The 15125-nt window shown below is 47.1% G+C and overlaps 1 protein-coding gene across 11 annotated transcripts in view; it reads right to left on the bottom strand.

The window, feature by feature from the left end:
• Positions 1 to 15125, bottom strand: part of LOC100123783 (synaptotagmin 7) — a 129043-nt gene that overhangs the window by 32516 nt on the left and 81402 nt on the right. For 2 of the 11 annotated variants that reach the window (XM_031921145.2, XM_031921146.2), the window contains exon 1: positions 10422 to 10920. The exons of 7 other annotated variants lie outside the window; for them this stretch is intronic. In XM_031921145.2, the coding sequence (XP_031777005.1) occupies positions 10422 to 10442 (21 nt within the window). In that variant the 5' untranslated portion in view covers positions 10443 to 10920. Of the gene's footprint in view, positions 1 to 3741; positions 3871 to 10421; positions 10921 to 15125 lie in introns of those variants that run through there. 2 more of the 11 variants (XM_016980992.3, XM_016980994.3) reach the window with 2 other exon arrangements.

Raw genomic sequence — 15125 nt, 5'->3', positions numbered from 1 at the left:
GAGGCTCTTATTTTTTCATCAGAGCTTGCTCTCACAGCGCGCATTTTTTTTTATCTTATTCCCGTATGCAGCGCGCGGCAAGCGAGTATCGGCTTTTTCCGGCGGTCGAGCATCGCACGTCACATCTCGACGTGTACGCCTCTCCCTTCGGCTATACGAAAAAATGATTCCGATTCGAATATTTCGAAAATTCAGCAAGGAGTGACAGAGTGCAGTATACATCGAGCGTACGCATCGAGCCGCGAAAATTTTACACCCGACTCGTCGTTTTACGGCGAATCGATAATCCATATGCACACGCGGCCTCTCGAAAATTTACGATCCAGCCGCGAAGAGGGAATAAAGTGGAGAAAAAAATCGCGTCCCCGAAATCACTATCTCTGTCCTTGGTGAATAAAAAGAGAGAAGGAAATCTGTCAAAAGCAAGCGTACACATAAACGTAAAAGCTATACACAGGCCGATCAACAATTCATCAGAGAAAGCAAAAAAAGGATGTATACCGAGGGCTCAGGAGCGTAGGTATACGCTGAAATATTGAGGAGAGCGACGGGCTGCAGCTGCGCGCATTATGCCGGCGACGACGACGAGAGAGAGAGAGAGAGAGAGAGAGAGAGAAAGAGAGTAAGATGCAGAATCGCAGAGAGCCGAGAGTAAAAGGCGACGGGGAGCGATGCCGGTGCTTCTTCTTCCTCTTCTTCTCGCTTGGGAGCCAGGTAAACAAAGTGTTCAGGGATATAGAATTTAGAATTTTTCGCCTCTATACCCGCCGCCGTATATTCCGCGGGAATTCGAGCTAGGTAAAAGCTCGTTGACGGAGTGGTGCTAAACATCGGAAAGTGGCTGTAACCCAACACTCGGAATAAAATTTTTCGGAAAAATCGAGGCGAGCGGCTAAACTATACACGCGCGTCATCGTTTAACCATTGTGATCCATACCTGTATGTAGAAACGCATCATACGCGCGGTATACTACACGGACTGTAGGACAGAGTCGGATCCGGGAATATCCCAGCCGCGGAAAAAGCCTGCACACTCCAAGTGGCGGGGCGGAAAGGCCAGCGGCAGCAGCAGCAGCAGCAGTAGCAGAAAGAGTAGGGGGTAGGGAGAGCGCGCGTGGATCGATCGGAGGTAGCAGCCCCGGGTCCGTATAATGCTCCGGCGTTATACCTTCTCTCTCTCTCTCTCTCGCATATAACTGATGCTCTTGGCTACCATGTGCGGTGTACGTATACGTTCTTTATTTCGACGGGGACGTGGCGCGCAGCTCCTCTCGGCTTCAGGTATTATATTCAAATGTTTACTTCTCGCCCGTACTCCGTGTACATTGATTTTTTTTTTTAGTCGTGGAGCTGACACCTCTCGCGTGGAGTAAAATTTGAAAAATAACGCGTCGCGCATTATTCTTGATTCCGACGTGTCCGCCGATATAAAATATCGCCGCGAGTCGCCTAAGTGCTTCGAACAAGCTTTTAACAAGATTGATCGATCGTCCCCCGATACGTAGAGTCGTTATAAACAAACTGCATCCCTCTCTCGGTACACAGTTTACAGTCATCGATCAAAGCTCGCGGCGCAGTTTTGGCAGTAACACAGAAATCGACTCTCATCGCTTTACGCGCAATCCGAATCGTCGGCGATATACGCGTCCCGTGAATTATCAGTCAATAAAAAGACCCTGATGGAGTTTCAAACTACCAGATCTCTCATGAAGTCAAATCAAAGTTTCGAGAGAGAAACTTTCACTCTCGGTATGACGGAGCTCATTAAGTCTGCCGCTGCTCTCTTTTTTACAGCTCGTTTTTACGAGGAGCGTCGGCGTGCGGGGGAATTAAACAAAGTACAAATTGCGCGCGATGATACGGTTTTATAACGAGCGCCCCTTTTTACTCGCATTCTTTTTGTTGTCGTTGCAGTTCTGCACACGCCTGATGGAGCGTGATAAACTTAATAATAAAATGTGCAGGTTAATTTTTTTTCTTTGCTTATACCATACCAGGAGACGAGTGGAATGAGCGACTATTTTTCGCTGTGAATAATTTTAGTTTCTTCCTCTCTGAATTTCTCTCCTCTTTGCGTGCGGAGGCATTACGCTCGGCTGGGTTTGATTTTTTTTTAATGCGAGAGAGAAAAAGAGATCCTCTTGTTATTCCTGATCCCGCGCTTGCCTTTATTTCCGTCTCTCGCGAGCTTTCATCTTGAATTTTTGCGCGTATTTTTCGAGATCTCCTTTAATTTGAATTCTCATTACCATCGTCTTTGCGATTTTCCTTCGTTTCTTTTATTTAACATTTATTAACGGTTACGCTGTATCATAATAACAATACCACGACTCTATCAAGGGAAAAACACTGTCTCTATTACGCGCGTCCTGAAAACTCACTCGCGCGCGGTATCTCCCGCGCCTTATCTCCACCACATAGCCATCGCCACTTGTTTCTGCATTTCCAGCCCTCGACTCGGCTTAATTTATTAATCTCGCGGCTTCATCTCTTCATCAAATACTCGTCGCCCCTTATTCTCCTTTGTTTTTCGCTATCTCTGAATTATTCTCCGGCTATTCCGCTTATGTATAGAAAGTCGTCGCACGCGAGAAAGGGCACGTGGAGAGGAGCTATTCCAGGGGATCATTGGATGAGGTTGGGGGAAAAAAAATGTATTCGCTTTTCGAACACACAGAGGAGGGGGATTTTCTTTGGGCTTTATGCAGCTCGCGTGTCTGCTGATTTTGCTTTTTTATCGCCGCAATTTCTTCGCCGTCGCCGTTTTATTAATAATAATTGCGGATGTGCGATATTATACGAAGCTTCGACTTTGTTAGAGGTCGAGCTAATATTAATTTTCAGCTGGCAAGATTGTTGCTGGTTTTTTGCGATATTATTACACAGTGAGCTTTTTCGTTTATTTTTGTTGAAAAATAAATGTATGTTTATCGCTTGTTGGCGAGGATCTTGTACATCGACTGATTTTACTGCCCGACCCGAAACGTTTCTCTCATACACTTGCCAGCGATAAATAATTGAACTACTACTAGACTCTACGGTATACCCCAGACGATGTAGCCATATCCAATAACTTCATTATTCGGGCGGACCATCCTATAGACACATCACTTTATTATTAATCACTTAGAACGCGCTCGCTATTAAAGTCGATAATGATCATTTTCAATAAACGTAAATCAATTCCACGTACGCACAATGGTGTTATCCTCGGCATTTTTACGCATCCGACAAAAACTTGCTTAAATTCCTAACAAATAGCCCCACGGACTCGGCAATAATGTCCTTCGGAAGATTAAAGAAATTCCTCATTCCGAGACTGATGTCGGCGGCGCACGCGATCTGACACATGGCCAACCTCTGTGTCTCTGTATGGAATAAAAGGGAAATCCTCAAGAAATAATGATCCCAGGAGTTCCCCCGGGATTCGAGTGTATTTTTCTTTCTTCGAGCTCGGCCCGTCTGTGTATAGCCGTTACGGTGATCGAGTGCATGTATCGACGGGCGAAAAAAGGGAAAAAATTCGAAAAAAATATCGCTGGGCGCCAAATTGAAAAAAATCACTCGAATTAAACATTCTTCGGGACATCTTCATGAATCATACAGTCGGCTTTAATAGAGCGCCATTCCGCAGGCGTCGCGCGTTTGAATAAAAGCCCGCGATAAATTGCATTTAGCGCGAAAAATCGATGGAACAGCTCGCCTGCAGAAAAAGCCCGATGCGTACACACGAGTACTTACATGAGGAAATTCGTACAGAAAACGATGCTTCTCGTGAGATCCATCCGAGAAGAATGAACACCGGACACTTGTATCGCACTAAAGAGGGAAGAAGAGCAGCCGGCGGCAGCCGTAGGCTACCTCGAACTGGCACACTTGCAACTCTTCAGCCTCCTGCCAGAGAGAGAGAGAGAGAGAGAGAGAGAGAGAGAGAGAGAGAGAGAGAGAGAGAGAGAGAGAGAGAGAGAGAGAGAATCAACGTAGGCGTGAAACTCCGCACGTCGGCCCTTATTATAATAGGACGCGCCGATAGTCCGACGCGCAGAGGGAGGAGACAGCGCGCTGCAAAAACGACGCGTGTAGGCCGTCAACGGCGGCGACGACGACGCGGGAAAAAAGAAGTTTTCAACAAAGGGGGTCGCGAGACGACGCGTGTGCGACGCGTTACTAGAGAGAGAGGAAAAAAATACAGGGGAATTTATTTAGGAGGAAGCTAGAATCGACGGATTGTTCGGGAGGAATCGGAGGAGCAATACAAGCTCTATATACCTCGAGAGGGAGATAGAGGGGGGAACAAAGAGTAGAGTAAGTACGCGAGCGGAATACCGAGAATGTCGAGATTCTGCGAGTGGATAGTTGGAGGAAACTTATGCGCCTCGTCTCGTCCTTGATCGTAGTACACTCTCTCGATGGGAAAAACTTTTCCCGATATTATACAGCCTCCGTCGCCTATTGTTCCCAGCAGCCGTGACTTATCCCCCCCGCCAGTCACAATGAGCCGGACTCTGGACGTTGTTTTATTTTGTTGTTCGCTCTCGATTATAATTCGCCTCTTTTTTCCCCTCCATGCGTATACGCGTCGCTTGGCTAGGCGGATTAAAGGAGAGAACGGAAGAAAAATGAGAGGGAAAAAGTGCCTTTTGATCGGCGACAGGAGCGGCTCTGACGAGAAATAGAGAAGTCGTTAGAGAGATGGGATGAAAGGATTTCTTCCAGGCGTGTGTGTATGGAGATCGATGTATAGATTGGGACACAGATGTTTCAATTAACCGACTAGAATATTCCGAAAAAACAGGATTTCGTCATTCCTGACCGAATCCAGGTCAAACTACTTAAATGCCTCTCTCGCGTGCTACGCACGATATTGATTAAAAACGCGTGCGTGAGGAAGAGAGATTATACGAGCGTCGACTTTATCTCGCGCGAGTAGATTCGTTTAAAAACTTCCTGATCCCCTCGAGTACACTAGCGCTCGAGGAGATCCCGCTTCATCGTTTCGCCTAATCTCTCGTTAGCATCGCGAGCGAAAGGACGACCTTTGCTATACACAGTAGGCTACCGATCATCGGAGTCTTGATAAGTAGATTTTCACCGGCGGCACACACACACCCTCGTGACTTCCTGGCTACGGTATAGCTAGTAGTATAGCGGCGCTGCGGTATAACGGGTTGCGCGCGCGGTAAAAGATCGCGAGCAACAGGTACCTTGGGCTATCTATACGTTTACGCGTACAGCTCTGTAAGCGAGTCTGTAATTTGGCCGGGACATTAGTGCGTGAGTTTATACATCGGATCTTTCGTTCGGCGAGTTTTGCGCGGAAAAAGTAAATAAATTTCTTTGGAAAAAAAGGCCAGTTCGAAAGAAGCGGCGCGGAATAAACAATCGCCGGGGCGCGTCCCCGAGGAAATCACGGCAGCGATTCGTGCGGTTGAAATTAACTGAAGAACGAGAAAATTATACCGCTTCGTCTGACCACACTCGGTTTATTCCACTTAACCCTGGTGGGCGGGCTTAAATCAAGCCTAACCGCGAGAACGGGCTATGTACAGTCGCGTCTACTGTTCAACTGTAAGACAAAGCAGCCGAGGCTACGTATAATCTGCGTCATATCGCATTATTCAAGCCATAATACAGATATACACTAACTGCTCGCGGCAAATCCCTCCGTAACGACGTAACTTCTCGGAGACGCGTGTATAGCCTCGTATCGTGATTTCGAAAGCGACTACTGCGATCAGCAACTTTTCCACGGCGATGAGTCGACTCGATCAATCACGTCGATCGCTAGCACTATCCATTAGTCGAAGCGACGGAGTCGTTTTTTTTCTATCTCTTCCGGGAAAAAGAAGAACAACTTTCCGAAATCCGGCGCACGTCGCGCGGTTTATGCTTCATTTACATTCAAATAACCTGTTGCGAGGCTGAGTATAGGGAGAACTTTGTTTTTCTATCGGCTTCCGTATAGTCCGCTGCATATTCATTAGACCGTCGTTTTATTAGCCCGGCAGCTTGAATCCGGGCTTTTTCATTAGTGCGCGTTATATGAGCAGCGGGGGGTCATACGTGTGCAGCGAATGCAATGTGTGGCGTATAAATACCGATGGTTATTATACCTAAACGACCGTCATTTCGGAGATTTGTTAGACTCGCCGAGTATAGTGTATATAAAGCAATAGAAGCAATCGCCTAAAACCACGTTTAATTCGGCCTCGGTCCATTAGTGGCTTTTCTCTCGTCACACGATGAGGAGGAATTCGTTATAGCCGCGCGCGTCCCATAAATTGAATTGGGAGGAGGACGGATTCGTTACAATATACAAGCACTTCTCGTAAAGCAGTGGCGGAACATTTTTACTCGTATGCGTAACGGTGGCATCGATGGCTTTAATATGTATGCAAATATCTTGTACTTTTGACACGACTCGCACACAGCTCGCAGTATTTAATTTGAACACATAGAAAATTTATGCAAGCTCGTCGTCGTCGAACTGGTCAGGCGGCTTAATCAGGTCAGAAACTTGAGGCTGCAGCTTCGCGATGCCGGGGAAATATTTAATTCGCTGCGTAGGCACGCCATGTAATAGTTGACGAATAATAATGCGATCGCAAGTTTTGATGGAATCTCGCGGTTAATTAGTCGCTCGGCTCGAGTGCGTGTCTTACGCATTTAATTAACGCTTTCTCTCGAAACTCCGGTCGCGTATGGAAAAAATACCTACTCTACTGTTTCTCGACAGAGTATAGAAGTAGATAAGAGCTACTCGTGGGCGGCGAGATAAAGAACCCATAAATTACTCTCAAACGAAAATCTCCCGTCTTCGGGTCGTAACTCAATAAAGCTCGCGGGCACAGGCTAGAAAGATAGAGGAAGCTTCAAAAGTCAGAGAGGAGAAAAAAGCGGGATCTCGACTTTACTGCTAATAGCGACGATAGTCCCGGGAACCGCAGCCCCGTAGTCCTATATTACTCGTAAACGTCCCACGACCGGATGCACTTTGCGATGTGTCTCCGCGCGCGGGATGCTTTTAACGATCATCCTCGCGCTTCTCGTGAATTACAACGATGGCTCGTCCTTCCTCTTTGAGCTTTCTCTCTCTCTTGCACCCCTTTTGTTTTATTCCGGCGAGAGCTTTCTCTCACTCTCTGCATTAAACGAGAATCTCCTTTATGACGGCGATCGATGGACCGAGGCGTGGAATGAGGGAGAGATTTCGATGAAATAGAAGTGGGTCGAAACGCTGGCGTGAAAATTCGCCGATATATATACGCAGTGCGGCGGGATAAGTCCAAAGAAGCGCGACGCGACGCTCGCGGGCCATCGGATTAGAGCGGATTCTGCTTATTGGCTCTGACTTTTTGCGAGATATAACCGTGCTGGTTTACCGTTTTATTGTCATTGCTTTCGTGCGAGTTTAATAATCGTTATTCGAGGGACGTATTATTATTATCGGCGAGTCGCGATTGAATTTAGAATCCGCGGAAGATACACTTATACAAACACCGCCCACTCGCGAGCAATCTGACAACTTATTGGCAGCGGATTTTAATATCGATTTTAGCACGCGCGGAGAAGTGACGGGGAATGGAATATACTATACTCGTGCGTAGAGACAGCTGATTTTGCATTTTAACAAAGCCGACGCAACAAAGAGACGGCGCCGGCTGCGCATCGATAATTTTTTTTTTTCATTCTCGCTCGCTTCCGATCAGAGCGGACAGAGCTGGCATCGCATCGATTTTATTTACAGGCGGTAAAATATTTATTAGAGAAAATTCTGCAGTTATGAATCCTCTAGGATTTTTACGAGCTTCCGGAGGAGCTGCCATACAGCAGCTCTTCCCAGGTGGATTTTTATATCGTTCGCTCTCTCTTTCTCGATTAATCGTAAAATAGCGCAGCTTTAAAAACGTAATTTGTCTCCTTAGAGCGTGTACGAACTAGCAGTTTCGCGCTTGATTTGATATCTGATGAAAAGCTCGCTTTCATTTTTTCACACTTTCAGCTTACACGTCACAGGCGAGGAGAAAATATATATCGCGTCAACGCTCGTTATGAACAGTCCCTTCAGATATAACCTTCAGCGCATAACAAACTGCTCTCGGGCCGAAAGCTCCAGCTCAGCGCGACGACTAACGACCGAAAAAGCCCGCGCTAAGCAAATTTCGCGAACTAGACAACAGCCAGCTGCGACAAAATAAAAAAGAGAGAAAGAACGAAGCTGTCGAGTGAACGGAAGGAACATAGAGAGTGTGTGTGCGTGTGCGTGTGTGTGTGTGTGTGTGTGAGAATCGAACCAGAGTCCTCGTGCCTGTCGATCGTAATTCGAGACACTTCCGCAAGCTCTAACAGCCTCGATCTCGTGTGTATCTATCTCTCGTACAGAGCCGGTCACGTGACACTCCTCGCGCTTCGTGTGACATACGCATACGTGCGTGTGCGTACAGTGTATATAGATGTGCGCTGACTCTGCGTTGATTTTACGGCGTCTCACGCCCGCGCGAGCCGCGAAATACGAGCGGAAATTCGACATTTGAAAATGCCCGCCATATAGCCCCGGGCGTACATTGCGAATCTCGCTTTCTCTCTCTGATTCGTCTTTTTCCTCGTATACACTGGGTGGATATATATATATATATATATATGGTCAGCTAGATTTGGCTCCGGGGCCTTCTGATTGTTACTCTTTCTCTCTGTTTGCCAGCCCCACAACAAAATCTATCGCCGTCGAGCTTTTTTCTTTTATTTTCGCTCCGGCTTTTCAATATTGAGTGTAACACAGTTCGCCGAACGAGCTTGTCACCGTTTTTTATTGATTTCGAGGGGAAAAATAAAAGACATGGTTCCTTTTTTTAAGTTATGCACAGGATCTCGCGGTTGAAAAGATTAAAGTACCTTTCCGAGCTTATATAAGAATACTAAACTAGAGAGGAGCGGCAGTTTCATTTTACCGTCGCGAGGAGCAGATATGGCGTGTGACGATCCCCGTTTTTACGGTCCATACATTAGAGTGTTCTCTCGCGTCGAGGAGAAACGACTGAGGTTTTTGCTTTACGAAGTGATCGAAGCGATTCGGTTGGAATTTTAATCGGTTGAAAAAAATCGAAGGCGTTTCGCGAAAAAGGTCATTTTCGAAGTTTTACGTATCGGTTTGCTGTAGATGTGCCGACACCGAGTGAAATATACACGCACTTCCGGAATAAGAACGCGCCGCATTGAAATATGAAAAAGTTTAGAAAAACTTTTCTCGAACAATGCTAGAGACTTTTATATCGTCTGTTTCGAACTTTCAATTCAGGTGATCTACATTCGCATCTCTATTGATTCTTTACCGTAAATGACCCATTTTGAACAAGTGGCTCTGTCTTTTTAAAGTAAAAGCAGCGATTGATCGATTCGCAGAAAGCGTTTAAAATTAGCAGCCAATTTCACAAAAAGATATAGTATGCATCGTTGTATTCGATTAGTTTGCGAAATATTCTTAGAATTGGTTTAAATAGACTCCTCTGATAATGAAGCCGGTGGAAGAATCGGGTGTAAAAAATACGGAGCTTTTCCAATCATTGTTTTTCACCGATATACACGCGGCGTCGAATGAGCAAATTAGTTAATTCTCCATTTACATGCAGATTTTCCTCTTTTACGCGGGGCGAATTTTATCATCGAGCATTTTCGATCATGGTTATCGTAAAGCACCTGCACACACGTATGCGCAAAAATACGTTCCAAGCTTCGTAGACTCGTTTGCGAAATGAGGATTTATATATATAATGGAGCGACGTGTAACATTCAGATTCTTGGGATTAATTATTTAGGAGCTTTCAGGCCACGCTTAACGTAGTTCTATAATGTTATATATTAAATTCGCTATTTCTAGCTTATCGTAGTAAATAATTAAATCGCGACAGCTTATCCGGACGAACGCGAAAGCTTGCTCCGAATTCGTCAGGATCCTGTTAAAAACTGCCGGATCGCAAATTTTACATCCCTCGTAAAAACACTTCTTACTTCGAATTTGTGCACCTGCGGAAACGGTCCGTTAATCGAGTGCACTCGTGTGAGCACTGTCCCGCGGATGAAATTTCATTACAGCCAGTACTGAAAATACCCTCTTCGGTCGCGGAACGAATTCACGCACTGCATGAATATCCACTCGCGCTGCAGTTCCTGGAAAGGCTCTCTCCTCTCTCCATCACCCTAACGGCATTAAGCCAGATCGCGACGATGTATGTAGCCCATTTTAATCCTCGCACTCGCGAGAGATATCGATCGTTTGCACCCCGTGCAACAATGCTCGCAAGCTCTGCGACTTTTCTGCGCTCGCTCGAGAAAACTCCGCGGAGGCGTGGGATAGAGACGCAGAGAGAAACGAAGAAGAAGGATGGGGGTATTATTAAAAGAATATCATCATAAATCGCTCAAACCTCGTTGGCGGTCGAACCCATTTACGACGGCGGCGGTGCTGGCGTCCGCTCTGCTGTAATAACGCACAAAGTCCATTAGATCTCGGCCACTCCGAGATCCGCACTCACCACACACGATATCATATAAACGCGATGTATCTCTGCGCGCGTATGTGTCTGTATATCCCGCGTATACGTACAACACGCGCTGCAGCTGCCCGGGACCAGCGGCAGCTCTCTGTAGCACTGCCCCGTGAATTATCAAAGTAGCTACCGGCAGCAGCAGCGGTTGTCCTCTCCCCTCTCGTCCCTCCGGCGCGTCCCGCTCATTTTTACAGACGTCGAGAGCGAGAGAGCACAGAGAGAGAGAGAGAGAGAGAGAGAGAGAGAGAGAGAGGCTGTATGAGCTGGCAGCGAGTCTCCTGTTGCTCGTCGGGACCGGCCGCCGGAGCGGGCGCGCGCGCGCGTGTGTGTGTGGGTACGTGTGTGCGCGCGTCTGACCCGCGCGGAGTCGCACTACTGACTGAGAGAGCAAGAGAGACCGAGCGAGAGCGAGAGCACACGGCGAGCGTCTCCGGCAGCTGCGCGCGCGCGGCGCCGGCGCGAAAATAGTGCGCTACTACTACTACCTCTACTATAATCACGTATACTACGACGGGGCTATGGGGCTGTAGGTTCACGTGTTTACGTGTGATCGCGCCGACCTCTCCCCCTCGCTCTAGCTCTCTAGGTGTTAGTTTGTACATGATTCAGAGCTGGCGAAGGCTTCCGGGGCTACGCTCGCTCTTTTGTTTTCCCCTGTCGCACGTGCGTGCGTGCCACAAGTGTGTGAGTACCACGGGCAGGCCGTATAGTATACTCGCAAGGGGTGGCCGCGACGCCATCTTGGAAAAGTGTATGGGAGAGAGGGAGCCCGCCGCCGCTCCATAAAGCGCCGCGCCTTTCCCCCCCCCCCTCTCTCTGTCCCTATAGATATACCCATTAGCCGTATACCATAAGAACGGCTACTGCTGCTGCTCTTTATGTATCGCGTGTACAGGCTGCTATGCTCGCCGGGCTCTCTTTGTGCCGAGGCACGCGCCGTTTCGCGCGTGAATAATGACGGGACGGTCTAATTTTGCGGCGCGGGACATCGCTACTTACATCGACGCTACACATACGACGAAGCAGCGAGTTTACGAAATTACTCGCGCAGGGCTGGAGACGAGGCTCTTTTTGTGTTGCTGCCGCGGAGAGAGACCGAGGGCGTTTGGGGTTGCCCGGAGAATTTTCAAGGTCGTCGCAAGCTCTCGCACGAGCGCGGGGAGATTCCGCGGTTTTTCGCCCAGCGCAATTTTGAGAGAGAATTCGCGAGGAGCAAATAGCCGTAATACTGCTCGGCGGATAAATTACACGTTTGATCGGACAAAGTTGCGTTATTATGTAGGAGGAATTCTTATCGGCCGTCGCCGCTGCTGCTGTGCTTCGCGAATTCAGATTACACATTTCACGGGCTGCAGACAGCTTTACGCCCAAAGTTCGAGTTAACGCTTTCTTGAAAAATCCGGATTAGCTCTCGTAAGTAAGCCCGGCTTACCACCGAAATTTACTGTGCGTCGCTCTCACTGTTTCTTATTCTCTCTCCCGGATGAGTGTATAAAAAGTACACTTCTGATACACTCCGTCGTGCAGGGGGCTTATAGCGTTACCGGTATTTTTATTGAAAATAAATTGCACTTCTATCTTCTCTCTCTCTCTCTCTCTCTCTCTCTCTCTCTCTCTCTCTCGACCAGGCGTGTACGAAAACTGAAAAGGGTTAACTTTGTTTTAAACGTACGATAAACGATTTATCGATTCTCCCCGCGCGCTGGTAATGACGCTGTCCAATTACACGAACTTAATCCAATAATACCGGGAAAAATTCGTTTGGAAAAAGCCACTTGACCGGAATCGATCAGAAATAGTACACGCGCTCAAATTCGTTCCGGCTCCTGTTCCTCCACCGCTGTATTTTTCTTTAATTAAGTTCGCCCGAGCGTTCCACTGCAAAAATACGCACGACGTGATACATACCGCAAACAAAGCGACAAATTACACGTGGATCCTCGGAGACAATAGCGTCGTTGTTCGAAAACCAGACGGACGCGGCTATAAACCCGGCAAATGGGAGCGGACGATTTGTAGAAACGCAAACACCTATAACTCAAGACACACACTCGCGGCTAACCCCAAACGCACTGTATGCCCCGGCGTTTAGCTCGTCGGAGTATAAAAAGAAAGCCATCGTCGTGGATTTTTCGCGCGGAGGAGATCGCCGAATAATTTATGACTCCGGCAGCTTCGATTTCGCTCGTTTGCCTTTTGTTTCGCGCTTTTGACGCGTCGCCCGCCCGTTATTTACGGTCTAGCGCGTATAAATCTGCCCCGGCTTCTCGTCGAGCTCTCGCGGTGAGTAATGATGGCTCGCAGGGCCATGGGAAAATATACGGATAATTTTTCGGGAAAACCGAGCGTCGCGGCTAATTATCGAGGCGTCGAGTCGGGGGTGGGCGACACGTCGTTGCGGAAAAATTAATGCGCGACGATATAAAAAACGCGGCCTGACAATTATTAGCTCGGTGGGAAGTTTTAGGCGTTGATCGATGAAAAATTCCTCTCAATAGATCTATATCCGCATACTTTTTTTGATTAATGACGGCGAGCGCGAAGCTGCTTGATTGCTTATCGAATGTATAGGTTATACCTCGAGAGAGTGAGAGAGAGAGAGAGAGAGAGAGAGAGAGAGAGAGAGAGAATGAGGTAACATCAATCAGCATTTTTGCTATATGTGCGAGTGCAATCAGTCTTACAGTGTCATGTTTATTTTATTCCCTGTGACTCAGCGATTGTGCGCAAGGAAAAACTCCCCCCCCCCCCGAGAGATCTTCAAAGTATATACAATGTCCGTATATACGAGGGGAAGATGCATCCCTTTCGTATAAATAGATAAGGCACCCCTGGCGGGAAGCATACGTTTAAATTGGTTCCCTTGCGCAAGTTCGTGGCGTTAAATTTCAGTATATCGCCGAGCGCGTAAAAATCGCTAAACGTATTTCGATCGTTAGAGCGAAGATAGAGCAAGACTATAAAAGTCACAGTCGGCCGTACAAAATTCCTTCGGCGGCGTGCGCGAATGAATGCTTCATCGGTGTGCGAACGCCGCCGCGTATAAAATTCGTACAAAGCTTGCACTCCTCTTCTCTACAAAAAAGAGAAAGAATACTCTGCACACACCCACAACACACATGTCCCCCATAAAAGTGGACTCGCTCGACCAATGAAAAATAATCTTCCCTTTTGTTCGCTCATACTACCCTCTACAACAATGACAATAACGCGTGGCGTTGATTTCCAGTCCGCGTTGTTTCTGCGTGTAACATAATTGTCGCCGTGCGGTCATTCGAATTACGGCTATAGTCCTGGCCTACATACGAAAAAAATTTTTTCCTGATCGCAGATAAGCAGCGGTGGCCTCTTTCTCTCCTTGTCGAGGGCTACTTTTCATATCGTGTTATGCCGAGATTAAAAGTCGAGCCCTTGCGTGATACGCACGCGGTTGCGTAAGGTAAACAAAATATCTTTGGACATGTAGTTGTTTTTTTTTTCGGGGTGTTATTGCGTCAGAGTGAAAAATCTGGAGGACTCGTTGAAACGATCCCAAACCGCGATAGTTTTGGTCGAGACGTGTATAATGGTTATCTAGATCTCGAGTGTCGAGAAGTTTAAAATTACGTCTCTGTCTGAGGTGCGGAAACTACGGCGGCCGGCGAGCGCCTGTTGGTGTGTCTGTAGCCACAGGTGGCGGTATTGCGTCTGGAGTGAAAAATCTCTCCGGGGATTTATAAGAATTCATTAACGAGCCGATAATGGAACGATATCGGAACGATACTGTCCAATGATAACGTCGGCTGGTTAATTCCAAATGAACGCGCGGCCTGTATCTACTATATTCACTCTTTAGCCGATTCTCTCCTCCCTGGAAATTCAATCATCGTTTGCATATATATTTCGCTGCAGCATACGTATATTCGAATTAATTAGCATAAAAGCGATAATTACTATATAATATATTATATGCGCATAAACGAGCTGGTTCATAATACGTAAGTATAATTTTCACTTAAGAGCATCTACCTAATGAAAGTAAAGTTTCGGGAAAAAAGAGCTGACTATCCGGGCGGGGAGAGAGAGCGAGCATAAGCATTTTCATTAGCATAGTTTCCAGAGCGTGAAGGGAGCCCGAGAGCTGCGCCATGGAAAACAAAAGTTGGCCAAAGAACACGGCTCTCTGTAACTTGCAGAATTTACGCGCCAAGTATATACATACACACCATCCAGCTAACTAGACGTGTAGAGTCAGATCATGTCGAAAATAAATGTAAATTCATGCGAATTCACGAGAGCTCGGCTGCTACCGTGTATACCTGATCTCTTTATCATTTCTTCTGAATTTCCGTATTCAGCAGCGAAAATCGCCGATGCCGCGAAATGATAAAACTCGGCTTTCGTGTTGTGTGTCCGTCCTCTCGTATCCCGTTGTGTACACCAACTTTAACTCGGGCCGAACTGAATATTCAGGCTTGTATTTCAACGATATACGTATATAACCTGGCGAAGCGCTTTTCCGTCGCGTATTATCTCGAGCAGTGATCGATTTAATATCGTGTGTCCGCAGCTCTTCGCTATCTGTGCGCCAACACTGCTGAC

The sequence above is a fragment of the Nasonia vitripennis genome, chromosome 1 (assembly GCF_009193385.2).
Source record: "Nasonia vitripennis strain AsymCx chromosome 1, Nvit_psr_1.1, whole genome shotgun sequence".
NCBI classification, from domain to species: Eukaryota; Metazoa; Arthropoda; class Insecta; order Hymenoptera; family Pteromalidae; genus Nasonia; species Nasonia vitripennis.
Note: the sequence above shows the minus strand (reverse complement) of the source record. Positions and strands in the feature narration are given on the sequence as shown.